Below are 25,923 nucleotides of genomic sequence, written 5' to 3'. Positions count from 1 at the left end.
AAAATTAAAACACAAACACACACAATCTTCAGTATAACAAATATTGTCCCATGTTGTCCATGTCTAAAAATTAAATTCTCATTTTACAGAGGAGAAAACTGAGACCATGTGTTGAAATAGCCTACCACCATCATTGGCACCATCATCATCAATATTAACATTATCGTCATCACTCGATTCTCTGTATTAACTGAAGGTCTGTAAATCACTTTCATCACAACCACCCTCTGAAGTAAAGTTAGTACTTCACAGAGGAGGAAACTGAGGTTCAATAAGGTGACATATTTTTTGTTCTTCAGTAACATGGCTAAGAATTATCGGACCTGCCTGATAGACAAAAGACATTAGGTCTTTTGATCCAGAGACTAGCTCTCACAAAGTGAACTCAAAATGTTAGCATAAATTAGTAAACCAAGGCCAAAATTTCTAGATCTTTCTCTCCCCCAAATTTCTATTTATTGTGTATATATTTTCAATCTCCTGAGCTGTCTGCACATCACTTCCTCCCAGTGTGGAACTCATGGTTTTATCTTTGTCTCTGTATTCCCAACATCTAGCTGGGACCAGCCCTGTGATTTAATTGGTACAGAGAACTCCCTGAGAGGGGATACCCAGCACAAAGCATCCAGACTTTATTCTCAGAGAGCTTCCTGGGGCACCAAGGAGTTAAATGGTTTGGTAAGACTTAAATCCAAGTCTTCTTGACTCCAAGGGGGTAGTTCTCTACTCCCTATACCATGCCATGTTTTCACTTGGCACTAATAAGTGCTTATTAGATGGATAAATGCATGAATGAATGAATGAACAAACAAATGAAAGAAGGGGAATGACCAACGCCCAGGTCACAGACAGAATGAAATAAAATAGAATCAAAATTCGAACCCACCTCCCGGGCTCCAAATTCCAGACTTTATCCTTTCTTCTGTTACAAGTTCATTTGTCTGTTCCCACATGATGGGGCAGAAGGGCAGCTTTTCCAAGGGGCTAGGTGGGGTCTCAGGGAACCTTGTGGAGAGGGACAGATCACTAGAGACAGGGCCCTGCTCCACCTGCTCCATTATTACTCCACCCCCTTGCTTCCTCTCTCACTTGGTCCAGCTGGGCACTGCTGGTGTCCTGCAGGCAGGTCAGGACCTGTGGTACCCAGAGCCACATCAGAAGCCCCAGAATGAAGGTACCAGCGGGACAGCAGGACGGACAATACCATCATAGCAGCCAGAGATCTAAAATAAGCCAGACCCACAGAGAGAACCACTTCTGGTCTCCATGGCAACCAGAAAAACTTGTTTCTCTGAAAAGGAAAATTGTGGAAAGGTCAGGAGCCGGTGTGTTCTCTTCCCCACCTCCCTCCCCTCAGGAAAGGAGGCCTGCTGGGGGATAGGGAGAGGGGGTGCTCCCTGCTGGTTCTAGGGAAACTGAGGCCCTTCTCAGGTCTACTTCTTCACCACCCTCACACCCACCTACCCGGGAATGCTGGAGTTTGGAAGTAGAGAGCCACCTTAGGGAGAGTGGCTTGGCGGAAAGACCGCTGGGATTGGAACATTTCCCCCTCCGGGCTTCAGTTTACTCCTCTGTAAACAGGGCTGGGCACCATGAGCTCGGAATTCTGCGAGGCTCCTTGTGAGTGCTAGATGCAGAATCAGAAAACCTTTCGCAGTCCCGCTCTTTGCCCTCAGACCTCACAGAACACTTCACCCCATCTAGGATGCACTCATTCCATTTAACAAGCATTTATTAATCACTGAGCAGGGCGTTGGGGATTCAGAGGCAAATACATTGGGAACATATGGAAGGTGCAGTGCGTAAGGGATTAAATACAGAGCTTGTGCCCAGTGATGCCGAGTCACTTCAAGAAGGGAGAGCGTTATCACCCGGCAGGACTGGAAAAGTTCTCACAGAAAAGACAGTGATGGCTGGGCTGGGCTTTGCAGGAAGCCGAGAATTTATGGTGTAATACTGCAGATTTAGGGTTTTGTCATATCCCCTTCTTGACTGTGAGCTGCTTGAGGGCAGCGAAGGTGCCTGATCTGAACTCTAGAACTCCTTCAGTTTCTGGGCTTTGCACACAGTAGGTGCTTAATGTATGCTTGCTGGGAAATGAAATGAAATAAGTGTTGAGAGAAGGGGAAGGGTCAAGAATGTTGACTCAGAGACTGTGATTGGACTAAAGACTTAGCAGCTCCCTGGGCCAACTTCCTGTGAAGCGGAGCTGCCTGGAAGGCCCCATCTGTGTCCCAGCCAAAGACTTCAGCTGGCCTTCTGTCCTGACATCCACAGCTGCACCAGCAAAGTCACACCCTGCCCACCCCCATCTCCTGGTGGGGTGGGGTGTTGGAGGGCAGGGCAGGAAAAGACCAGATGCTGCATTCAAGATCAAACTGGAAAGTTTTCCCCTTTTGTAAGGTATGATGTCTAAAGCTCCTCCCAACCCTGACATTCCCTGTTCTAAGAGCCCTCCCAGCTCTGACATTCCACATTCCAAGGCCCCTCCCAGCTCTGATATTCCCTGTTCTAAGGGCCCTCCCAGCTCTGATAATCCGTATTTAACACCTTGAAGCCTCTGTTTTATAAAGTGAGGAGTTAAGGAGCAGTTGGGTGGCTCAGTGGATAGAAGACCGACCCTGGATTCAAGAGGACCTGAGTTCAAATCTTGCCCCAGACACTTGACACTTACTAGCTGTGTGACTCTAGGCAAGTCACTTAGCCCCAGTTGCCTCACCAAAAAAACAAAACAAAATAAAGTGAGGGTTGGATCCAGGGGCTCATCAATGGTCCTTCTTTCCCCCATCCCATGTGTCCTGTCCATGTCCTCCCCTGGGTCCACCTCATGGGTTCGAGGCCTCCCTGGGGCCCCTTGACAGCCCCTTGATTTCTCCCTCCCTCCCTCCTTCTCTAAACACAAGCAGGGCGCCTCATTCCCGGGCCATCCTGGGGCTAACGAGACAGACCTATCACAGTGACTCACACTTATGTAACTTTCTAGGACCTACAAGGCATTTTCCTCAAATAGCTGGGAAGGCAGGGAGTCCAGGCTGATTCCCCATCGGATCAGAAAAGGGAGCTGCTGAATCCAACCGCCTCATTTTACAGATGGGGAAACTGAGGCCCACAGAAGTGGGCCCCACCATCCTTCCAGCCCTCCAGGTTCCTCCACATCCACTCCATTGTCTCCTCTCTGGTCCTGCTGCCTCCTTCTCCAGACCAGACTATAAGGATCGGAGCCCTCCCTCCCCTATCCAGTCCCTGCAAGTGGTTCCCAAGTGTCTCCAGGATGAGATGCTCTGGTCAGCTTTGGGAGCCCTGCAAGACTTGGCCCCGTCTGTCCTTCCAGCAACGTCGGACATCACGCCCCCTCCCGGGCCTGGGGTCCGGCCAGACCCACCTTCCTTCCAGCCCTTACACGAGATACCCCATTTCCCATCTCTTCAGCTTTGCCCCAGCCACTGCCCAGGCGTGGAACACTCTCCTCACCTCCGCCTCCACCTCCTCTCTTCCTCAAGATGCAGCCCATGCATCCTCAGCATGAAGCCCTTCCTGACCCCCCCAAACTGCCTTGTATTTGCTTGCGCTCTCTCTCTCTCTCTCTCTCTCTCTCTCTCTCTCTCTCTCTCTCTCTCTCTCCTCCCTCCTTCCCTCCCTCTCCTCTTTCTTCTCTTTCTCTCCCTCTCTCTCACTGTCTCTCTCCCTCTCTCCTCCTTCCCTCTCCTTTCTTCTCTCTCTCTCTCTCTCTTTCTCTCTCTCCTCTCTCCTCCCTCTCCTCTTTCTTCTTTCTCTCCCTCTCTCCTTCCTCCCTCTCTCTCCTCCCTTCTCTCCCTCTCTCTGTCTGTCTCTCCCTCTCTCCTCCCTCCCTCTCCTTTCTTCTCTCTCTCTCCCTCTCTCCTCTCTTCCCTCTACACACACATATAATTATTCATAGTTTTTTATATTTAAATAGATACTTTCTTGTAGTATTTCTTCTTCATGCCTATGTTATTATTTACGTGCTGTGTATACCCCTATGAACGCTGTTTTCTCCCCCATTAGGATGGAAACTCCTTCTGAGTAGGGATTGTTTCATTTATACTTGCATCCCTGACACCTAGCCCAATGCTTGGCCCCCACAGTGAGCACTTAATAAATGCCTACTAACTAGGTAACTGAGGGGATTTGAACCCAGGTTTCCCTGACTCCAGGTCCAGCACTCTATGCTCCCATCTAGTCCAACCTCTGCATTTTACAGCTAAGGAAACTGAGGCCTAGGGAGGTCCTGTAGGATACTGAGCTGGAAGGGAGCAAGTCACTGGAGTCGATGCTTTAGAGCTGAGCCCCCATACCATTTTACAAATGAAGAAACTGAGTCCTGTGGAGGCCCTTACTATCTGTCAGGGCAGGGATGGGAACCCCAGTTCTCTGACAACAAAGCCAGCACTTGAACTTTGACTCTACTGTGATGAGGAAACACACTCAGAGGGGCCACACTGCATGTAATCTGGATTCGAACTCAAATCTCTCCTGATTTCAGCCTGAGGCCTTTCCCCTCTAAACCGCACTGACCTTCTTTAAGTTCCTCTAAAAGTAGGATGAACAAAATTCAGCTCTGATAGAAAAAAAGAAGAAAGGGGGCAGGGAACAGAGATAGGGGAATCACTTGTGCCCTGGGCGGCCTCCCCACCTCAGTGAAGCAGAGGTTACCCTTCCTCCCTCCTCCCTCCTCTCTCATCGTGGCCTGTCTGTGGCTCCCAAGGACCTGATTTCCCTCGGACCCTTTTCCCTCAGCCCGGCCCTGGACCCAGCCCCGGAGGAACCCCTCCAGTCTAGTCCTTCTGGCTCCGGAGCCTGAGTAAGGGGGCCTCCAGGAGCGGTTGAGGCCCAGGTGCCAAGGTGATGTCCAGCCACACGGGGTCACAGGGGTCCGGACTGGAAGGAAACTGTGACCAGCCCGTCCATCCTTCCGCCCCTGCTCCTCTCCCCACTTTACCGGAGAGGCCACCGGGAGCAGAGCTTGCTCAAAGTCAAACAGGTGGGAGTCAGGATCCCGATCTGCTGGTCTCTGCTCCGCCTCAAGCTTATGTAGGAGGTCTGCCCCCTCTCCTCCTAATAGGTCTGGGGGAGGGGGGAAGGGGAGCTGGAGGAGGGCCCAGTGACGGGGCAGGGGCCAAGGAAAGGCTCCAGGCCTGACCCAGAGGCCCCTGCCTCGGAATCTGGTCCTTTCGGGTGCAGAATGGGAGGGAAACAGCCTCAGACTTTGCACAGCTGTTCTCAGCTGTGCCTTGCACCTCCCACCCCCCACCCCCAAACTCTGCTGCTTGTGGGTGAGGCCATTGTGGGGGCCCGCGAACAGGCTTGTCAAAACACCTCCTGTTCTGCTCAGCTTATGCAATAACCCCATTACCTGCCAATCCTGAAGCTGCCAGGGGGAGCTTGGGCCCCAGAAAGTTCAGCCGCAGAGTCTTGGGGGGAACGAGGGAGGAAAAGGGGGGGCCGAGCTTACCGCTGGGCCAAGTTTCTAGTCAATGTTCTTTCCTGCCTTCCCGTTGGGCTCTTGGCCACGGGCTGGGCTGGGGGCAGATGGGCCCAGCATATAATGCCTTCCTACAGAGCAGGGGTCATTTCTCCTTTCATTTTGGGGTCCCCGGCCCCTAGCTCAGTTCCTGAACCACATCAGAGCTTTAATTATCCTCCCAGATCTGTGCTGGCTGGGGGCGGGGGGGGGGGGGCACAAGTGGGTGGCAGGGGATGCTGAGGAGACTCAGACCCTAAGGTGCCCAGAGCAGACGGTCCTTCCTGCTGGAAGAGACCGGGATTGAAGCAGATGGAGTAGGGGTCCTCCCAGCCCCATCCTAGCTCTTGGATCTCCAAGCCATGCTATCTCATCCGGGAACTTCCCTTTCTGCCTGGGACCTGCTCACACAAGCTCCCCTCAGCCTTCCCAGCCTAGAACACCTCTCTGCAAGGGCACCTTGTTCTCCCATGGGGGCTCCTCCTGCAGGCTCCATGTTGGGGAACGGCCCAGGCTCGCCCACCACCCCCAACACCACCCCTCACACATTTGGCATGTTGTCTTCCTGTTAGAATGTAAGCTCCCTGCGCAGTGGCTGAATTTTGCCTTTGTATGTATGCCAGTGCCTGCCTGCCCGCCATTGGAGAGGACAAGTACATTAACTCTGCCTCAGTTTCCTCATCTGAAAGAGGGACTTATTTTTGTTGTTTTTCAGTTATGTCTGAGAACCGGGGTTTTCTTGGCAGAGATCCTGGAATGCTTGGCCATTTCCTTCTCCAGCTCATTTGACAGATAAGGAAACTGAGACAAACAGGGTTAAGTGACTTGCCCAGGGTCACACAGCTAGTAAGTGTCTGAAGGTGGATTTGAACTCAGGTCTTCCAGACTTTAGGCCCCATGTACTGTGCACTATGGCGCCACCTAGCTGCCCCTGAGATCCCTTCTAGATGTAGGTGCTGTGATTCCTAAAGCTCCTGGAGGCTGGGCCCAGAACACAGGCTGGTCTGTAATAGTTACATAATTGATGTTTGTTGAGTTTAAGGGGGCAGTGCAGGTACCTGGGTGCACGCGCGCACACACACGCATTGGAAAACATTTAACAAAAATAAATATACAACAGAACACAGATGATGTTAATTTGTGGTTTTCTAAGTCAATAGCTGGTTTCTCTTTGAAACCATTGATCATCCAACCCCCTCATTTTACAGATAAGGAAACTGAGGCCCAGAGGGGGAAGTGACTTGCCCAAGATCATAGAGGTAGAAAATAACAGGAGGGGCAGCTAGGTGGCACAGTGGATAGAGCACCAGCCCTGAATTAAGGAGCACCTGAGTTCAAATTTGACCTCAGACACTTGACACTAGCTGTGTGACCCTGGGCAAGTCACTTAACCCCAATTGCCTCACAAAAAAAAAAAAGAAAGAAAGAAAATAACAGGAAACCTTGAACTCGGGTCCTGTGAGTGCAGGTCCAATCCTCCTTCCATAGAGCCTTCTGAAAGCAGCAGCAGGAAGAAGAGTGGACAGAAGTTGGGGTCTCAAATGGGCCAGTCTGGGCTCAGGTCCACCTGAATCCTCTGCAGTTCTCCCCCCTTGCTGGGCCCGTGGAAGTACCCTCTCTCTGCCCAGCTCAACATCAGAAGCCTGAGGGATCACCCTCCCTTAGCAGGATGTGATGCTCCCCAGGTCTGATAAGTATCAGGGGCAGGATTCGAAGTCCTCTCCTCTGAAACAGATGCTCTTTTTTGCCTAACAGATGGGTGTGGGAGGTACCGCTGAGGGAGCTCTTGAGACCTTTCCAAATCCACGGGGTGCATCCCTGGGCTGCTGGGCGCCCTTCCCCAGAGAACCAATGGGAGAGAGCCGTACTAATGGTCAGGGCTTCGGGCGGGGCTCTGGGGGCCTCCGTTTCTCCATCTGGAACATGCAGGGTCCAGACTGGAGAAGCTCTGAGGCCCATCTCGACATCTATGGGCTGGGCACGGGGGAGGGGAGGGTGGGTTAGGGGGTCAGATCTGAGATCATAGAAGCAGCCACAGCAGCCTGAGGCCATTTTACAGTTGAGGAAACTGAGGCACGAGAAGTCCTTGGTCTTTCCCACCTCCCCCCCGGCCTTGTGGCTCCTCCACCCCAGGACAGGGCAGAAGCTGCACATGGGATGACTCATCAGCTGGGGCCAGGCTCCCTAGCCCACACGGTGGTCAGCAGCAGCGGTGCACCAGGGAGCCGGGCAGCTCCGGTACTCAGGCCTCTGGCTCCCCCAGGTGGCCGCTATCATTATCACACTCTGGCCATCTTGGGGACCTCGGCATCCGAGCATCAGAAAATGGAGGCTTGAGATCCCAGATCTGCCGAAGGGAGGCCTCAGGAGTCACTTCATTTTTACAGATGGGGAAACCGAGGCCCAGGGAGGCTAGGTGACTTGTCCAAGGTCACAGGGGTAGTGGTGGAAGACCCCGGGTAAAACCCCGCCTCGGAAATGTATGGTAGACACACACCTTGACTCCAGCCCGTTTCCTCATCTGTAAAATGGGGCATCTACTCTGACCCAGGGACGTTCCCTCGAAGCCTCCAGCCCTGATGCTCCAAGTGCCCCCCGCCCAATCCCAGTCCCTGCCCACCTGGCTCTCTCTAGGCCCATCGTTGCTAAGCCGGACAGAGGAGGAACAATCCATTGATTTATTCTGTCCCTTGTCATCAATCCTACGGGGAACGACACAGCTTTTACACGATTTTAATGGACAGGGTTGGCATTTAGGTGAAGACAATGGATATTTAGCTAAATGCACCTCATTGATATTAAACTGACATTAGATCCTAATGAATAGATGTGACTGGCTTTTGGATCTGGGGTGCTCCTGACCCGCGTGGTCCCCGAGAACCATTTCTGACAGATTCCAGCATTCGCAAGTACCAGCTTCCCTGGAGGCTGGTGACAGCCTACGTTTGCCCCCACCCCAGGTGGCTGGTGGAGCAGAGGCTTTAGCTCACAGTCCCACAGGCCCTGGGTCATTTCAGACAAGACTCAAGGCCTCTTTGTGAGACTCCGAAACCCCTTCCTGGGTTTGGACAAAGCCTCCACCTCCTGAGAGGTGGTGGGAGGCAGGAGGGTCCTGCTGGGTCCTGGGGCGGCCCCGTGGGTGCATGGGCAGGGGCAGGCAGCACGAGGGCTGTGGCCTCCCTCGCTGGCTGTCATGGCTAGTCCCTGGGGGATAATGATCGAGGCAGGAAGGGGGAGGCTGGCGGCAGGTCAGGCTCCGACACCAATGACTGAGACAAAGGACAGTCAGCCGTCCTCCTCCCTCTCCCACACCCACATCAGCAGCTCACTGGGGATACTGAGGCTGGGAGCTTCCTGTTTTTAGCTAATTCTTCTGGCCTAGAGGCAGAAGACTGGCCTGGTGACTGTAAACCAGTCACATCAGCTCTCGCTGCTCAGGCTCCATGCGAGGGGCAGCAAAGGGGCCGACCTGCCCTGACTGGGGAGGCAGAGGGGGAAGACACAGCCCTCTCCTCACTGTAACGGAGGAGGGCTCCAGCGGGCCCCAGGGGCAGGGAGGGAGGAGCTGGTGGCTGCGCGATGAGCGATGAGCCCCTGCCCGATGGCTCTGAATCTCTTCCAGAAACAGCTGCAGAAAACCCCAAAATCAATCACTTCTTTATTGTAACAAGACCAAAACCATCCAAAATCTCTTGGGTCTCCCAGCTCCCGGCCACAGGGAAAAGGCCCCGTCCAAGCTGGCAGCCAGGCACAGGAGAGGGGAGGCGCGCCTGGCCCTGGACACAGCAGCAACAGGAACAGCTGGCAGTGGGAGGGTGGGAGGCAGGAGGGTCCTGCTGGGTCCTGGGGAGGCCGTGGGTGCATGGGCAGGGGCAGGCAGCACGAGGCACAAGGAGAGGGGAGATCACTTCAGGCGGTAGAGAACCTTCCGCTGCAGGCGGTGCTGGATCTCACCCCGGCGCATCATCAGCTGCAGGACCTTGTAGATGGCGTGCTCGGGGTATTTCTGGGCAAAGGAAGGCCGGGGGGGTTAGGCTGGGTGGGTGGTGGGGACCCCTCTGCCTTCTGAGCCCTGGAAGGGCCGCTCTACCTTCCAATGGTGGGGAGCCAGGGAAAAGTGGGGTTTGTGCAAGGGCCCAAGTCGTTTTAATGACCTTCCTACCCATGACAATGCTCTCAGGACTCTTGGTATTGTGTGTCTTAGGCCTGGCACACAGTAAGCACTTAATCAATGTTGGCCATAATCCCATTTAACAGAGGACGATCCTGGGGCTCAGAGTAGTAACTGGTCTAAAGTCACTCAGCTATCAAACACGGGCTTCTGGCTCACATCTGGCTATGAACCCACCATCCTCTCTGCTGTAATGCCCAGCCTCATCCAAGTCCATCATCAAGCATTTATTAAGCTCCTACTCTATACCAGACACTGCTGGGCAGTGGGGTTCCTGACATTCTAATCCCCCTGTGTTGGCACCTTCCAGAAGCCTTGAACTGACACTGGCTCAGCCAGGTCCAACCCATCTATCAACAAGCACTTATTAGACACCAACTATATGCAGGTCTGCACTCTGTGCTGGGAGGACAGAGGCCACACATGAGCTCCCCCCAAGGAGCTTCTGCTCTGCTGGGGTTGGGGGAACGACATCTAAGTGTTTAAAATACACACAATAAATGAGAGGGAGGCGGTGACTAGGGAGAGTTGGGGGGGGAGGTAAAGGAAGAGGAGAGAATGAAGAAAGGAGGGATGGGGGAACCAGAGGAGATAAAGGGAGGGAGGGAGGGAGGGGAAGAATGAGGGAAAAGGTGGTGGGGCAGAGGAGGAAGAAGGGGTGCGGCAGGAGGGGGGGCCGGGGCAGGAGTGGGGGGCGAGGCACTAGCTACCTGCTTGGTGAAATCCTGCACGATGCTGTGCTCGGACACCTGGGAGCCGATGGCAAAGCGGCGTTTGAGCTGCTTCTCGATCCGCGTCAGCATCTCCTGGTCCTCCTGGCTGGTGAAGCCCTCCACCCCTGCCAGACAGGGAAGAAAGGTGGGCTTGGCCATCTGCGCCGGGCTGGGGGGAAGGGGCTGGGGGAAGGGAAGGACAAACGGGCGGAAGAACACGCAGGGCCAGGGCGCTCCCCGGTGCCACCGACATCACTGAACAAGTGGTGAAACAACCCATCCAGCGCCAGGTCAGCTCTAGGGCTGGCCGGGACCTCAGAGGCCGTCCAGCCCCACCCCCTCACTGGAGAAAAGGGGAAACTGAGGCCCAGAGAGTGTCAATGTTTTACAAGGTCCACTTCCTAGTGGAAGAGCCAGGATGGGTCTCTCCCCCGGGCCGAGCTGCCTCTGACACCTGCCAGCATCCCAAGCCTCACGGTGAGGCCCTTGACTGTCTTGTGGCTGAGGGGACTCAGGTCCTGAGGGGGAAGGGCCTCCGCCAGGATCACTGGCGAGGGGGCTGCAGGGGTGGCCAGAGCGCCGGACGCTGGGGGAGCCTGGGCAAGTGTTCGAGGCCCCCGTGGGGTTTGAGCCAAGCCCCAACCTTTACCTGACAGGGAGCCGGACAGGGCAGCGTCCAGCGTGGACACCTGGAACAGCCGCAGGGCCTCCTCCACGTCGGCCTCCGTGGCAAAGGGCTGCAGCTTCATCTTGCTGAGGGACTCGGAGATCCGGATGATGGCTTCCAACTGCCTGTGGGGAGTGGGCACAGGAGACCCTGAGCAGGGTCTCGGCTGGGCCCAGGGGAGGCCCCCACGGGCTCGGGGGCTGGTCCAGGCCTGGGCTCTCTAAGGGAGGTGGGGGAAGCAAGAGGAGGGAGGGAGCAGTGGGGACAGAGACAGCCCCCAGAGGGACCATAGTGGCTCCAACCCCCTCATCTTACAGAGGAGGAAACTGAGGCCCAGTTTAACATCAGTCACTTAACTGCGGTGAAGATCTGGCAAGGTCACACAGGTCTCAAGGGCAGGACTGGAACCTGGCTCCTCTGACTCCAAGGACAGATGATGGGTAGAGAGAGCCCTTTCACAAGCCCCTCGGGGGGAGGACTAGGCCCCCACAATAAGCAAACCCGACCAGTGCAATGTGGGTCTATCTAAGCCAGGGGGCAGCTGCCGCTACTTTTCCAAGGGCCCCTGTGGGTCTGGGCCAGGACCCCATTTATACACCAGCTCTGGGGGCCCCACCCCCGCCCCAGCTCACCGGACAGTGATGGGGATGCTGGAGCGGCGCTCGCTCTCGCGCTCATGCTGACGGGCCCCGCTGCGCATCAGAATGTATCGATTCTTCAGTTTCTCTGCAGCCCCCTCAGACAGGCGGGGCCCACACTTCCTGCATGGGGAGGGGAGAAGGGAGTGAGGCTGGCATGGGCGAGGCGCCACACTGGTGATCCCAAGGGGGAACCTCAAGCCCCACCAGCTGCCCCAGGTGGGAAGGAACAGAGACAGGAAAGCTGAGGTCTCTTAGGACAGCTGACTCGTCTTCAAGGGAGGCCCCAAGGCAGGGGATCTGCCCCGGGGTAAGGAGACTGAGGCGGCCTCTTTGCTAAACCTGGGTGTGTGGCCAACACCACTGAATGCCAGGCCTCATCACAGCTTTGAAAAGGGGAAAGACACAGTAACTCGGCCTAGGAAGCGCACCGTCCTGTCCCTTAGGACACGGGCCTTAGAGACTCAACACCGACCAGCAAAGCGGTCAAAGGCCCCGGTGGCAGCAACCACCCCCGGGCTGAGGATGGCCACGGAGGAGCAGGGTGAGGGGCAAGCAGCCCCGACTCACAATCGACAGTAAGCGATGAACTTCTTCAGCTTCCCCAGATCGATTTCGCCCTCCACAGCCTCTGTCTGGGTCTGCGCACTCACGTGCAGGGTGATGACGTGCTTGGCCAGTGTCTGGGGGCGCAAAGGGACGCACAGTAAGTTCACAGGCCCGACCCCAAGCAGAGGCAGAGGAGAGGGCAGGGGGTGTGGGGGGAGTGCTGGGCCGGAAAACAGGGTCACAGATTTCACAAGAAGGTGCTTTGAGGGTCACTGCCTTCATTGCAGCAACAGGGAAACCAAGGCCACATGAGAAGAGGTAGAGCCGGGATTCAAACCTTGATCCTCTTCACCCCAGACTCAGCACTTTCTGTACCCCTCAACGTAAAGACTGAAGGAATGGGAAGCCCAGAGAGGGCTATCACTGACCCAAGGTCACACAGCCAGTGAGGCCGAGAAAGAAGCCCCTTCTGAGGCAGCTAGGTGGCGCAGTGGATAGAGCACCGGCCCTGGATTCAGGAAGACCCGAGTTCAAATCGAGCCTCAGACACTTGATACTTAATAGCTGTGACCCTGGGCAAGTCACTTAATCCCAATTGCCTTGCTAAAAGAAAGGTGCCCCTTCTAATACACTAAATGCCCCCTTCATAACCCTGTGTCCACTGAGTCCTCAGCAGGAGGGAGCTGAGACCTCACACTGGTGACTCACATCCCCCACCCCGGCGTGAAAGAACATGGAATCTGGCGAGGGGTTCAAATGCTGGCTTCACAACCCTGTGACATGCCCTTCCCGAGCCTAAGAAAGTGCTACTGATCCTCAGAGGGAAAGGGGTGGAACCTGGGATCTCTGGCACAGAGAACTCCCAGATGGAGAAACTCCCTCTGCCAGGGCAGGTAGCGCTCCTGCCTTTGCTTGGTTCTAGTCTTAAGGGTCCCACAGGCAGGACTCGAAGGCGGCTCATCCTGCTCTCAAGGCCTGTGCTTGTCTACTATACTGTGCTGGATTTGTGCAGATGTGTATGTGTGTGTGTGCGCACGTATACATTCACATGTTTTACATGTATGTTTTGTAGATGTGTAGATGTGTATGTGTGTGTGCACACACACACACACACACACACACACACCCAAGGCACCGTCAGCACATGTGGCCTCACAAGTCCCCCCCCACCCCGGGTGTCTCCCCTCCCCCAAACATATGAGGGATGTTAGGGCTGGAGAAGGCCTGGCACGGGCACCACCTTGGAGTATCTAAAGAAAATGACTGGAATGTACAGCCTCTATCAGACTGTTTGCTGTCCTCGGGAAAGGGGGGGGGCGGGGAATAATCTGGAGCTCAAAAAAAATATCTTTACATGTAACTGGAAAAATTATCTAAATAAATTTTAAAAATAAAAAGCAGAGAGTATGGAAAAGGCTTAGGGGCAGCTAGGTGGCGCAGTGGATAGAGCACTGGCCCTGGAGTCAGGAGGACCTGAGTTCAAATCCGGCCTCAGACACTTAACACTTACTAGCTGTGTGACCCTGGGCAAGTCACTTAACCCCAACTGCCTCACCAAAAAAATTAAATTAAATTAAATTAAAAAAAAAAAAAAGGCTTAGCCGGGTCTGCCAGGCCCAGGGGACAGGCCTGAGAGAAGAGGAGGGAGAATGAGTGACAGGGAGACAGATGGCAGCCTGACTGCTCACAATCAGAGTCCCCCAAAAGGAGAACAGTCTGCCTCTGAAGGTAGTGAGCCGCCCATCCCTTAAGGTATTCAAGGAGGAAATGACTCTGTCCCGATGGCCTGCGACACCTTGGACTTCCATACCATGTCTCTCTCCTCATTGTGCTCGTCCTTGACAATAAAGATCATGTCGAAGCGGGACAAGATGGTGGGCATGAAGTCAATGTTGTCCTCGCCCTTGGTCTCGTCCCAGCGGCCAAAGACGGAGTTGGCGGCGGCCAGCACGGAGCAGCGGGAGTTCAGGGTGGTGGTGATGCCGGCCTGGTGGGACAGGGATGCGGAGGAGTCACAAGGAGGGCGCAGGCCGGGTGCGGCCCAGCCCCAGGGGCATCGCCAGTCCTGCCCCCACCCATCCCGACAGCCTGGGGCAGCCCACCTTGGCAATGGAGATGGTCTGCTGCTCCATGGCCTCATGGATGGCCACTCGGTCATCTTCTCGCATCTGTTCAGAGGAGAGATGGGTCAGGGTCCTGCCCCTACATGGCAAACCTCCCCATAGAGGCGTGTGCAGAAGAGGGAGTGTGGCCCCGTGGAAAGAGGTACAGTTGGAGTCAGACTCGGGTTCAAATCCTGCCTGTCCCGAGCAGCCCTCAGTTTCCTCTTCTGTAAAACTAGGACGTTGGGGGCAGCCAGGTGGCACAGTGGATAGAGCACCGGCTCTGGAGTCAGGAGGACCTGAGTTCAAATCCAGGCTAAGACACTTGACACTTACTAGCTGTGTGACCCTGGGCAAGTCACTTAACCCCAATTGCTTCACACACAAAAAACCAAACTAGGAGGCTGAACCAACCCCGTGAGCTCCCACCCACTGCCAGAAGCACCCCCAGCAGCGGAAGAAACAGCCTTTGGTGTAGCTGGAATCCCCGAGTCTGGGGTCCAGGGACCAAAGCAAAACAAATATTTCTACCAGCATTTCAAGGCTTCCAAAGCATCTCCCTCACAAGCACCTTGTGGGGGAGGAAGTCACTGGACCCCTGCAATGAAGCAGGAAACTGAGGCTCAGAGAGGGTGAAATGACTTTCCCAGGGTAATGCAGCCAGGACCTGAACTCAGGTCTTCCTGGCCCGGAGGCTGGCTCTGTCCTCACTATGGCCTGTGGCCAAACTCTAAGTCAAGTATCTGTAACACTGGGTATCACGTAGATGGTGGAGGCAAAATAGAAGGGGAAGGGGAAGGGGAAAAGATAGGGGAGGGGAGAGGGAAAATGGATGGACAGAAGGGGATAGCTAGATGCATGGAGTGCATAGGGAGGTAAATGGGGACAGATGGAGAGACAGAAACAATAGGGGGGCAGACAGAGACAGTCTGTTTGTGTCGCCCCTGCCCCACTAGGCTGTGACCCCACCCTTCACCCCCCAGTGCCTAGCCCAGGGTTGGGCTCCCATTAAAACCTCTGTCCTGCCCAGGACAAGGCCCCGCCCCCCCCCCTCCCCCGGTCCTCCTCACCTTGTCAAACTCATCGATGCACACGACGCCCCCATCAGCCAGGACCATGGCCCCTCCTTCCATGATGAAGTTCCGGGAGGAAGGGTCCCTCATCACAGAGGCCGTGAGGCCGGCTGCGCTGCTTCCCTTTCCAGAGGTATACACCTAGAGGACAGGAGAGAGGGAGGCCTTGGGGCTCAAATGACATAACACACCCCAAGCATTCTGTAAACCAGAGGAGTGTAACACAGAGAGGATCAGTATCCTGCCTTCACTGTGAATGTGGGGGCCTATGGGTGCGGAATACAGTATATAATCAGACAATATGAATGTGTTGGTTAGTTTTGCTGCTTTTTTCTCCTTTTAAAATCTTTATAAGGGATGGCTCCCTGCATCGGGAAGGGAAAGAGATCAACTCAGAAATGAAGGTGACAGGGGCAGCTAGGTGGCGCAGTGAATAAAGTACTGGCCCTGGATTCAGGAGGACCTGAGTTCAAATCCAGCCTCAGACACTTGACACTTACTAGCTGTGTGACCCTGGGCAAGTCACTTAACCCCCACTGCCCAGCAAAAACAAACAAAACAAAACAAAACAAAACAGAAATGAAGGTGACAAAAACAAGAGAAGGCAGGGAGTTGGGGGGGGGGGGGCGGCAGGATGATGACTTCATCCATCAATGCAGGTCAGCACCTCCTCTGAAAGCCTTAGATTTCTTAAGAGCACAGAGGTGAAGTGACTTGCCCAAGGCCACGCAGCCAGGATGGGTTAGAGGCAGAACTGGAACTTGGCTCTTTGGACTCCAAAGACACCAATAAATAGGAGCCTTTTTTAAGATACAGAAATGCCGTCTGTGCCCTGTGTTAGGGGGATGGGGCCAGGCTGGCAGGCCCTGCCCCCTCCCCATCTGCTGAGAATCAATCTGCCTCCCCCAGGCATCTTCTCACCTAGTATATTAATCCAGGCCACGCAATAATTCTTTGAAGGGAGAAGGGCAGTTATAATGATGCCCACTTTTACAGAGGCAGAAACTGAGGCCCAGAGAGGGTCTCATGGCGTCAATCACACCCTGGCTCAGGGCTAGTTAGTGGGAGGTGGGCAGAAGCTGCGGCTCGGCCCAAGGAAAAGCTTTTCTTCCAAAAAGAGAAGGGGCTGCCTTGGCAGGTAGTGAGCTCCTCGTCCCTGGAGGAGAACTTGCCAGGATGTGGCAGAGAGGATTTGTGGATGGGACGAGGCGGCCCCTGAGGCCCCGTCCCACTCTGAGATTCTGCAGGGCTGGGACTGGAGCCCAGGTCCTGACTTTAGGGCCTGTGCCTCCACCTGCCAGGGGCAGCCCCCCGGGGTGGGCAGAAGCTCGGACCAGCCAGAGGCCCTCAGCCTTCTGGGCAGGCCCTGGGGAAGCCACAACTAACAGGCTATAACAGGCTAAGAGAAATGCGCAGGACTACACAGGAAGCCGAGTCTACTGAAATGAGGTGACTGAAGAAGGCCAAGTTCAGGGAGCCCCGTTCTCCCCGTGGCTAAGGGCAGGTGCCAAGGGGCCCGGGTGCCCTACACCCACCCACACGCACCCCCTAGACGCAGGCGTCACCCATGCTCCTCTCCCCATCCCCCTTCTGACCAGACAAGAGACAACCAGAGTGGGAGAGACCTTCCGGGCCATCCAGTCTAAGCCTCATGTTTCACAGATGGGGAAATTGAGGCAAGGTGAAGCGGCTCACCCTGACACTCAGCCCATCCCCTCACACCCCTGCCAACAAGCAGCCCTCTACCAGAAAACATCCAGCCACAGTAGCTCACTCCCTTCTTCTGGCAGAGCCCTGGGCTCCCGGCGGCCGGGCCCGGGCCTCGCGGCCTGGGCTCGCGCTGCGCTGCTTACCCCAATGGGAGAACACCTCTCCACGAACTTCAGAAGCTGAGACTTGGCCGTCCCGGGGTCACCCAGCATCAGAAGGTTGATGTCTCCTCGGCGTGTGAGCCCATCTGGGAGCCTGGGGAGAGAGCGAGGGTCAGAGTGAGGGGAAGCAGGAGCCGGGGGCCGGGAAGCGGGAGTCCCCACTAGCCATCGCTCGCCAGCCTGGCGCCAGAGGCACCCTCTCCACCACTCCCAGCCCCGCCATCTACCCAAGACTAGCCGAGCTCGGAAAGGGCAACGGGAGCAGCCCAAGCCCTGGCTGCCTCTGCCCAGAACACACTCAGGTCCCAGGACCCCAGGGAGTCACCGCTTCCCAACCCCCACGCTCTCCCCTTCTGCCCTGACCTCTTGCGGGAGCCCCCGAAGAGGAGGCAGGCAATGGCCTTCTTCATGTCCGAGCCCCCGAAGATGGAGGGGGCGATGCTCTTGGAAATGACCTCGTAGATGTTGGGCACGGCTGCCAAGCGCCGGAACTCCTCCTCTTCCTGGGGGCTCGTGGCCCCGGCAAAGCTTCGGCCTGAGGGAGGGGAAAGTCTGGGTGAGCCAGGACCGCCAAGGTCATGGGACCACAGCCCCAGATGCTACCTAGTCCAGCCTCCTCCCCACCCCCATCTGACTTAAGGGAAACTGAGGCCCAGGGAGGGGAAGCAGCTCATCTAAGGCCAAAGAGATACTCAGTCTGGGACTCGGCATCCTCAGGTCCAGCCCCCCCCCCCCATCCCCCAATTAATCTATCCACCCCACCCCACCCCCATCCCCACAACCAGTATCCTAGCCCAGGCCCTAATTAGCTCCCAGCTGGACTCTCACAGGGCTGCCCACCTCTTCCCCAACTCCAGTCTCTTCCCCGTGCCCACCTCATCACACCCTAGGGGAAAATCTCCCAAAACACAGATTCACAGACCTGAGAGCCTGCGGGAATGGGAAAATGGAAGGCCATGGAGTTGGTGGACTGGGGTTCAGATCCTGGCCATCACTCACTGCCTCCTATGAGGCCTTGGACGAGGGTCTGGGGTTCCCTCGTCTCTAAGGGGCTCAGCTGATGCCAGCTCTAGATGCTATGCCCCCAGGTTGGATGGCAGAGCACCACCCACCCTTCCCGACCAGCTCACCCGAACCGTCGGTATCCACCTGGATGCCCAGGACACGAACGTAGGAACTCCGGATACCCACGCCCACCCGGTCCCGGCCCTTGGCCGAGTTCATGCCGAACTTCTTGATGGAGTAGATGCCCATGATGGTGACTCGATTTCCAGGGACGACCTTGTCACACAGGTACCTGGCAGGCAGGAGACAGGGTTAACATCTGGAACGTGGTGGGACGTTCCAGACTCCGCTCGGGATCAGAGGCGGCTTCCTGAGATGACCTCCCGCGTGCTTCCTGCTAAATGCCAGAGGTCACCCAGTCCAGCCCCTCATCCCAAAGTCAGACAGAACCCCCCAACCATCAAGCAACCAGCATACCTTAAGCACCTCCTGTGAGCCACAGGCCGGAGACACAGAGAAAAACCACCCAGTTCTGGCCCTTGGGGGGGCGGGGGGTGAATGACATCCTTATGTATGTCTACAATATCCCCCATCCTCTGACATGCCTTGATCTGGCCCATAGGGCTCTAAGGTGGCACTCTCTCTCTCTCTCTCTCTCACACACACACACACACACACACACACACACACACACACACACGCCACCTGTGCCCTCACCTGTCACAATAGAGTTGCATGTGCCTCGGCATCTCTCCATGGGGCACGGCGTCTGGGCACTCCTGCAGCTTCAAGGTCTGGAAGTCCACACACTTGCACTTGTCGGGCATGATGAAGTAGGGGTCCAAGGGGCACTTGGGGCGCCCGGCCTGATCCCTAGGGATGAGGGGGTAAAGGGCAAGAGGGTCAGGACCGGGCTACCCAAAGCACACTGTGGACACCCAGCCCCAAACAGGCAGCCCAGGGCAAGCCCTCCTCCCCGGTCCTGCTGATGGGGCCTCGCTGGGAACACAAGAGTGGCCTCGAGGTCCGGCCCACACGGCCTAGAGGCTCCCGATTCCTTACGTGTTGCACTTCCTGGGCAGAGCGTAGCCCTCCAGGCCCGGGCGCACACTGATGTTATTGATGGTGTTCCGGCAGCTGCGGCACTGGATGGTGATCCGCGTGGCCTTGGAGCGCACTGCCGTGGCCGCGATGATGATGCCCGGGATCTTCACGAGGTGGGACATCATGTCAGACTGGGGGAGAAACATTGGGCAATTAGGCAAGACCAACCCCTACCCGCCCCAGGCCCTCTGAGGACAGGCCAGAGGATGAAAGAGATTCAGAGGCAGAAGCGGCTATGTGGTCAGTGCAACCCCTTCATTTTAGAGATAGAAGATGCAGGAGGAGGGAAGGGAGAGGAAGGAAAGGAGAGAAGGAAAAAATAAAAAGGGGAAAGAGAGGAAGGGAGGAAGAAGAGAGAGAGGGAAGGAGAGGAAGGAAAGGAGGGAGAAAAGAGCAAAAAGGAGGAAGGAAGGAAAGGTGGATGGAGGGAGGAAGGGTGGAAAGCCACCCATCTCACCGGATCCCAGCTCAGATGCCACACTGTGGGGCAAGAGAAAGATGCCCAGGCCAGGCATCAGTTGACTTCTGTTCTAGTCCCGACCGACATTACATTTAGAACCCCAGAGCCTCTGAGGTGGCAGGCCACCTAGTCCAACCTATCACTGACCTAGAATCCCCTCTAAAATGTGCCAGACAAGTGGTTATCTTATCTTCTTGAAGAGTTCTAGTGATGGGCGACTCACTCCCTCCTGAGGCAACCTGTCCCACATCTGGTTCTACCTTCTGGAAGTAGAACTGGGCTAACAATTGGGCTAGTCAAACACAAATTAAGTTAATCTCTTTTCCACATGACCAACATAGAAGTTTTGAGAATTACGGACTTAAGAAACCATTCAGTCCAATCCTCTCGTTTTACAGATGTGTGAGACCCTGAGCAAGTCACTTAACCTCCACCTGCCAGTTCTCTCAGATGGGGATGATAGCACCAGGGTAGTGGTGAAGATCAAATAAGGTAACATTTATAAGGTCTTAGCGGCGTGTCTGGCATATAGTAGGGAATTAATAAATGCTTGTTTCCTTCCTTCCCCTTCCCTCCCTCCCCAATGTTCAGACATCTCCCGCTGACATCAAAGTCTGCCTGAGGTGGCATCAGAACTGACACATGCACTTAAGGTTTATAGGGTGCTTTCACACATTATCTCAGTGGTGCTCAGTGGTACTATCCACCACTCAATAAGCAGTTATTAATCACCTGCTGTGTACCAGGCACTGCTCCCGAAGCTGAGGATACAAGTACAAAGGAAGCAATCCCGGCTCACAGGGCGTGTCCAGGTGTTGTTATGCCCACTGCACACAGGACTGAAGCCCCCTGCTTCTAGGTCCCCAGCTGGGGACCAGGAGGGGGGCAGGAGCCGATCTGAGTCACTTCTCCTCCCTGGGCCTCAGTGTCTGTAAAATGGGCCTTGCCCCGCTCCAGAGCTAGGGCCTGAGGACCGGGAGACAGGCCCAGAACGATGCTGGGGAAGCTTCTTGCTCCATCACACCGTGGAGCCCACTCACCTTTAGGCTCCGAATGTTGGCGGGGCTGGCATCGGACTTCAGCATGACCTGGATGTCCTGCAGGGTTTCCTCCCCCTCGGGCCGCGGCCGGGTCACCTCATCGGCCACTTCCCTGGCCGCCTCCTCCAGCTGGGGGCAGGGAAGGCAGACAGGCTGTTAGAACTTGCCCCTGCGGGGGAGGGGGGCAGAGGGGCTGTCCAGGGGAGGGGGAGGGGCGGCCGCGGGCAGCCTCACCAGCTTCAGGTGCTCCGCCGGCTGCTTATACAGGTAGTCAGCCAGGTCCTCGTCGAAGCTGGCCAGGTCCTCCATCTCCACCTCGATCCAGTATTGACCCAGGTTGTAATGGCGTTTGAGCTCATCTCTAAGACACACGTGGCAGGAGTCTGACTTAGAAGCCCACACGGAAGCTCCCCGAGGGGCCTGGGGCCAGAGCTGGGCCAGGCCACCAAGAGCTGGGCCCACCCTGCGGCTCTGTCACAGAAACATCAAATCCATTCTGAGCCCCACCCCCAGAAAGGCCTGGTGGTCAATACATGGAAGCACAGCACCACCCCCCAGGCCAAAGCACCCTCCCTCCAGGCACCCTGTCTGCCCCCAATAAAGCTAAGTTCCTGGAAGGAAGGAGGGAGGAAGGAGAGAGGAGGGAAGGAAGGAAGGAAGGGAGGGAGGGAGGGAGGGAGGGAGGGAGGGAGGGAGGGAGGAAGGAAGGAAGGAAGGAAGGAAGGAAGGAAGGAAGGAAGGAAGGAAGGAAGGAAGGAAGGGAGGGAGGGAGGGAGGGAGGGAGGGAGGGAGGGAGGGAAAGAAGGCAGGAAAGAAAGGAGAAAAGGAGGGAGGGAGGAAAGGAGAAAAGGAGGGAGGGAGGGATGGGAGGAAGGAAACATGGCAGGCTGCAATAGGCCGCACTGCCTGCCAGGCTTGGCTCGACCTCCTCGGCAGGGCGGCACCTGTGCTGTGTGGATTTCCAGTCCAGCCACTTAGCGCATCCAGTGCAAACAGTATGTTTTCCTTTCCCTCCTTCCAGGGCCCCAACCTTCACATCCCTGCCGGAGCTCAGCCCAGGACTTTGTACACAGAAGTCCCGAATAAGTGCCTGTTGCATTCCACAGAAGAGGAAGCCCTGGGACGCTGCTCCAGACAGTAAAGGGGGCTGATGTCTTTCTTCCGGACTAGATCTTTGCTCCTGGGCACTTCTTGGAGCAGGTGCCTCTTCCAGGAAGCCTTCTTGGATTGCAACACCCCCCATTTCTTAATGCTCTCCACCCCCTCCAGATTTCCAGGGACCCTCTATTTTGCCTTTCTCTGTATCCCCAGCACTTAGTATAGCGACTAGCAAATGGTAGATGCTGACTGGCACCCGGATCCCCTCCAAGCTCATGGGGGCAGAGCCCCCCTTTCTACAATCTGGTACAAAGGAAAGCAGGGCTGACTCTGGAGTCAGAAGCCTGGCTCTGCCCCTCAATGCAGCTCCCTTAGGACTCAGCATCATCCTCTGTAAGATGAGGGTGCTAGACAAGAAGGCCAGTAAGGCTCCTCCCCCTAGCTGTGACATCCCTTGTCCCGAGGCCCCTCCCAGCGGTGCCATCCCCCATTCTAAGCTCCATGCCAGCTGTGCCATCCCCAGCTCTAAGCTCCCTCCCGGCCCTGCCAGCCCCCACTCTAAGCTCCCTCCTGGCCCTGCCAGCCCCCGCTCTAAGCTCCCTCCTGGCCCTGCCATCCCCCATTCTAAGCTCCATGCCAGCTGTGCCATCCCCCGCCCTAAGCTCCCTCCCGGCCCTGCCATCCCCCATTCTAAGCTCCATGCCAGCTGTGCCATCCCCCGCCCTAAGCTCCCTCCCGGCCCTGCCATCCCCCATTCTAAGCTCCATGCCAGCTGTGCCATCCCCCGCTCTAAGCTCCCTCCCGGCCCTGCCAGCCCCCGCTCTAAGCTCCCTCCCGGCCCTGCCATCCCCAGCTCTAAACTCCCTCCCAGCCCTGCCATCCCCAGCTCTAAACTCCCTCCCAGCCCTGCCAGCCCCCGCTCTAAGCTCCCTCCCGGCCCTGCCATCCCCAGCTCTAAGCTCCCTCCCGGCCCTGCCAGCCCCCGCTCTAAGCTCCCTCCCGGCCCTGCCAGCCCCCGCTCTAAACTCCCTCCCAGCCCTGCCATCCCCCGCTCTAAGCTCCCTCCCGGCCCTGCCAGCCCCTGCTCCGGGCTTCCTCCGGGGGTGCCCCGGGCCGCACCTGTATTTGAAGGTGAAGCCCGTGCGGTCGGTGCCCACGCGGTACTGGCGCAGGAACTCCTTGAAGCGCTTCTGCAGCTGCGACTTCCGCGCCTGCCCCTCGTCGGCGCCGGGGTCCCCCCCGAAGCTGTCGCTGTAGAAGATCCCGGGGTCATCGAAGCCGGACATGGCTGCGGCTGCCGGGGAGGAGGGGAGGGGGCGCAGTCAGGTGGGGCCGCGCTCGGCTGACCCCGCCCCCCAGCGCCCTCCCGGGCCTCAGGGCACCCCGTCCCCCGCCCCCCCTCCGCCCCCGCCCCCCAAGGTTCGCCAGTCTAGCCGACCTTCCTCCGGCCCCGGGAGCCTCCTGCCTCCCGGGGTCCCCTTGCACCCCAGGCCCGCATTGACTCCCCCAAACCCCCCACCGGGGATCTCCCCGAGTCCCCAGCCCCCTCTGCACCCCCTCCCTACCTGGCGTCCCCTCACTTCCCACTCGCCAAACCCACGCTACCTGGACCGAGAAACCCGGGCGGCCGGAGGAGTTTCGCGGGAAAAAACAGACACGGGACGTTCTGCCGCCGGGACGAGGAGCCACCCCATTGGCTCTCGCTGGGGCAGCGAGCCCCGCCATTGGCCAGCGAGTGTATCCGGCGTTCGGGCCTCGCCCTCCTCTCGCCGGCGCAGGCGCGGCCCGGGCTGAGTGGAAGCGCATTGGCCCGCGAGGGCCTGACGTCATGGCCACGCCCCTCCCCGCCGGCCCCATTTTGTGAGCCCGGGAAAGTTTGGCGCGAAACTGCTGCGGCGGAGAAGGAAGCTGGGGCGTCTGCGAGGTAACGGAAATGGCGGAGGGGGCGGGGCGCCGGCTTGGGAAGGGCCCGCCTCGGTGGGCGGGGCGGGGCATGGGCGGGGCAACTGCGAGAAAGCCCAGTGCTGGTGGGAGGGGGCGGTCCCTGAGCGCCCCCCGCCGTCCGGGAAAGCTCCGCCTTTGGAGGGACATAAACATCATTAACAACTACAGCACCAATTAATAACGATGATGATAATCATAATAGCAACCCCATCTTGTTATAATTAAGGCCACTGAGACTCCGCCTTGGTGAATCAGAGGCAGGATTCTAACTCAAGTCCGGTCTTCATTCCACTGGACACAATGAGGTTCCTTCGGCGGGGCCGAAATTCTTCAGTCTGGCCCATTTCCCCTGGGGCTGGGGGCTCCGAAGAGCCCTTCAGTCCTGAGCAAGGCTGTGCCTTATGTAACTAACAGGCATCCATGTGCGGGCAAAGGCTGGTGGATTCTCCTCTTTTCTCCCCACTTCTTTCCATCAGCTTCCTGCCCCGCTATGTTGGGGTGCACTGGGTGACCTGACCCTCCCATCCCTCTCTTCATACTGGAGGCTGGTGATTTTGCTGAGGTCCCCAATCCAGAGTCTCCTTGCTTTGGTTACTACCATCAGTGTTTTCTAGCCTAAAATGAAGAGATTCCAATTCGAGCACTCACTTCCCTCTCTGCTATTTTAGAAACTTTAAAAAATAACTGAGAGGGCAGCTAGGTGGCGCAGTGGATAGAGAACCAGCCCCGGATTCAGGAGGACCTGAGTTCAAATATTCCCTCAGACACTTGACACTTGCCAGCTGTGTGACCCTGGGCAAGTCACTTAACCCTCATTGCCCCATAAAAAAAAATAACTGGTAAAAATAATAACCTTGAGAGGTTTTTTTGCTTTTTGTTTTCTCACCTGAATGAAGCTCTCCAGAGCAAGATGAAATCTTAACCCTCTTTTTAGTTCTTTGTATTTCTATTTGCCCCCAACCCCCACTTCAGGAATTAACTTATAGATGTGCCTCCCAAAGCAGTTATGATCCATCAAGGATTCTGGTGAAAGGGAAACACTTTCAAAAATGCAAATTCCACCCATCCGAATCCAGCTGTCCTCCTCAGAGCTCCCCGCCCCCCATCTGCTTCTTGACAAAACCACAATTCCAGGGTCTCTCTGGATCACAAACCTCAAACTGACCTTCCAGATCTGGTTAGAAGGTTAAAGCTGGAACAAAACACCCCAGTGAGAGATTGGGGAACTGAAATACAAAAGGGGTTAGTGGGACTTACTCAAGGATACCCAGCAGAGAGAGCAGGGCAAGGTTTTACAGCTAGGAGCAAATCAGAGATCATGTATTCGATTTCAACAAACATTTATCAAATGCTTACTAGCTGTGTGACCCTGGACAAGTCAACTAACCTCTGTGTGCCTCAGTTTCCTCTTCTGTCAAGCGGGGGTAATAATAGCACCTACCTCGAAGAGTTGTAGTGAGGAACTAATGAGATAACATATGAAGCGCATTAGCAATGCTTGCTGTTATGGTGAATGTTAATATAGTGATCGATTTTACAAGGTCCCAAGGTCACCCAGGGAATAAGCTTCGGGTCCTTGTAGGGTTATGGAATCACTATTGAAAAGGACCTTATAAAATACACATCACTGAATCCAACACTCTCATCTGATGGACGAGGAAACTGGGGCTATGAGATTTTTATTTCAGCCAATCAAAAAGCGTTTATTAAGCATCTGCTGGGGGCTAGGCTCTGTGGGTGTGGATGGCACAGATAGAAAAGCAAGAAATCCACTGCCTTCCAAGAGCTCACATCCAATTTAACCAAGCCCACATATCATAAAGTTAAAGAGCCGGAATTTGAACTCAGGTCTTGTGCCTCCCAATACCCACACTCTTTCCACTACTCTCCACTGTTGGCTAAGGCATGTGTTTAATAAGATATTGAATTAAATAAGTGGATAAACTGAGCCCTAACCCTTCACACACTCTCTCCCTCCTCTTTCTCTCTCTCTCTCTCTGTTTCCCTCT

The 25,923-nt window shown here is 55.9% G+C and overlaps 1 protein-coding gene across 2 annotated transcripts; it reads right to left on the bottom strand.

Moving 5' to 3' along the window:
• Positions 1-9,125: 9,125 nt before the first annotated feature.
• MCM5 (minichromosome maintenance complex component 5) lies at positions 9,126-23,697 on the bottom strand. 2 transcript variants are annotated; one of them, XM_043967135.1, is made up of 17 exons: positions 23,576-23,697; positions 23,090-23,264; positions 21,107-21,233; positions 20,873-21,001; positions 19,331-19,503; positions 18,986-19,141; positions 18,394-18,560; positions 17,627-17,798; positions 17,246-17,357; positions 15,390-15,533; positions 14,320-14,385; positions 14,028-14,204; positions 12,239-12,351; positions 11,663-11,791; positions 11,013-11,155; positions 10,361-10,488; positions 9,126-9,485 (listed from the first exon to the last, which is right to left on the bottom strand). In XM_043967135.1, the coding sequence occupies exons 2-17, from the start codon at positions 23,254-23,256 to the stop codon at positions 9,384-9,386; spliced, it is 2,205 nt and encodes a 734-aa protein (XP_043823070.1). In that variant the 5' UTR covers positions 23,257-23,264; positions 23,576-23,697; the 3' UTR covers positions 9,126-9,383. The 2 variants fall into 2 exon arrangements, with proteins under 2 accessions (XP_043823070.1, XP_043823072.1); XM_043967137.1 differs by having other exon boundaries at positions 23,536-23,585.
• Between the last annotated feature and the right edge of the window lie 2,226 nt (positions 23,698-25,923).

This window comes from Dromiciops gliroides, chromosome 5 (assembly GCF_019393635.1).
Source record: "Dromiciops gliroides isolate mDroGli1 chromosome 5, mDroGli1.pri, whole genome shotgun sequence".
Classification (NCBI taxonomy): Eukaryota; Metazoa; Chordata; class Mammalia; order Microbiotheria; family Microbiotheriidae; genus Dromiciops; species Dromiciops gliroides.
The sequence above is the reverse complement of the archived record's forward strand: the minus strand, read 5'-3'. Positions and strand labels throughout refer to the sequence as shown.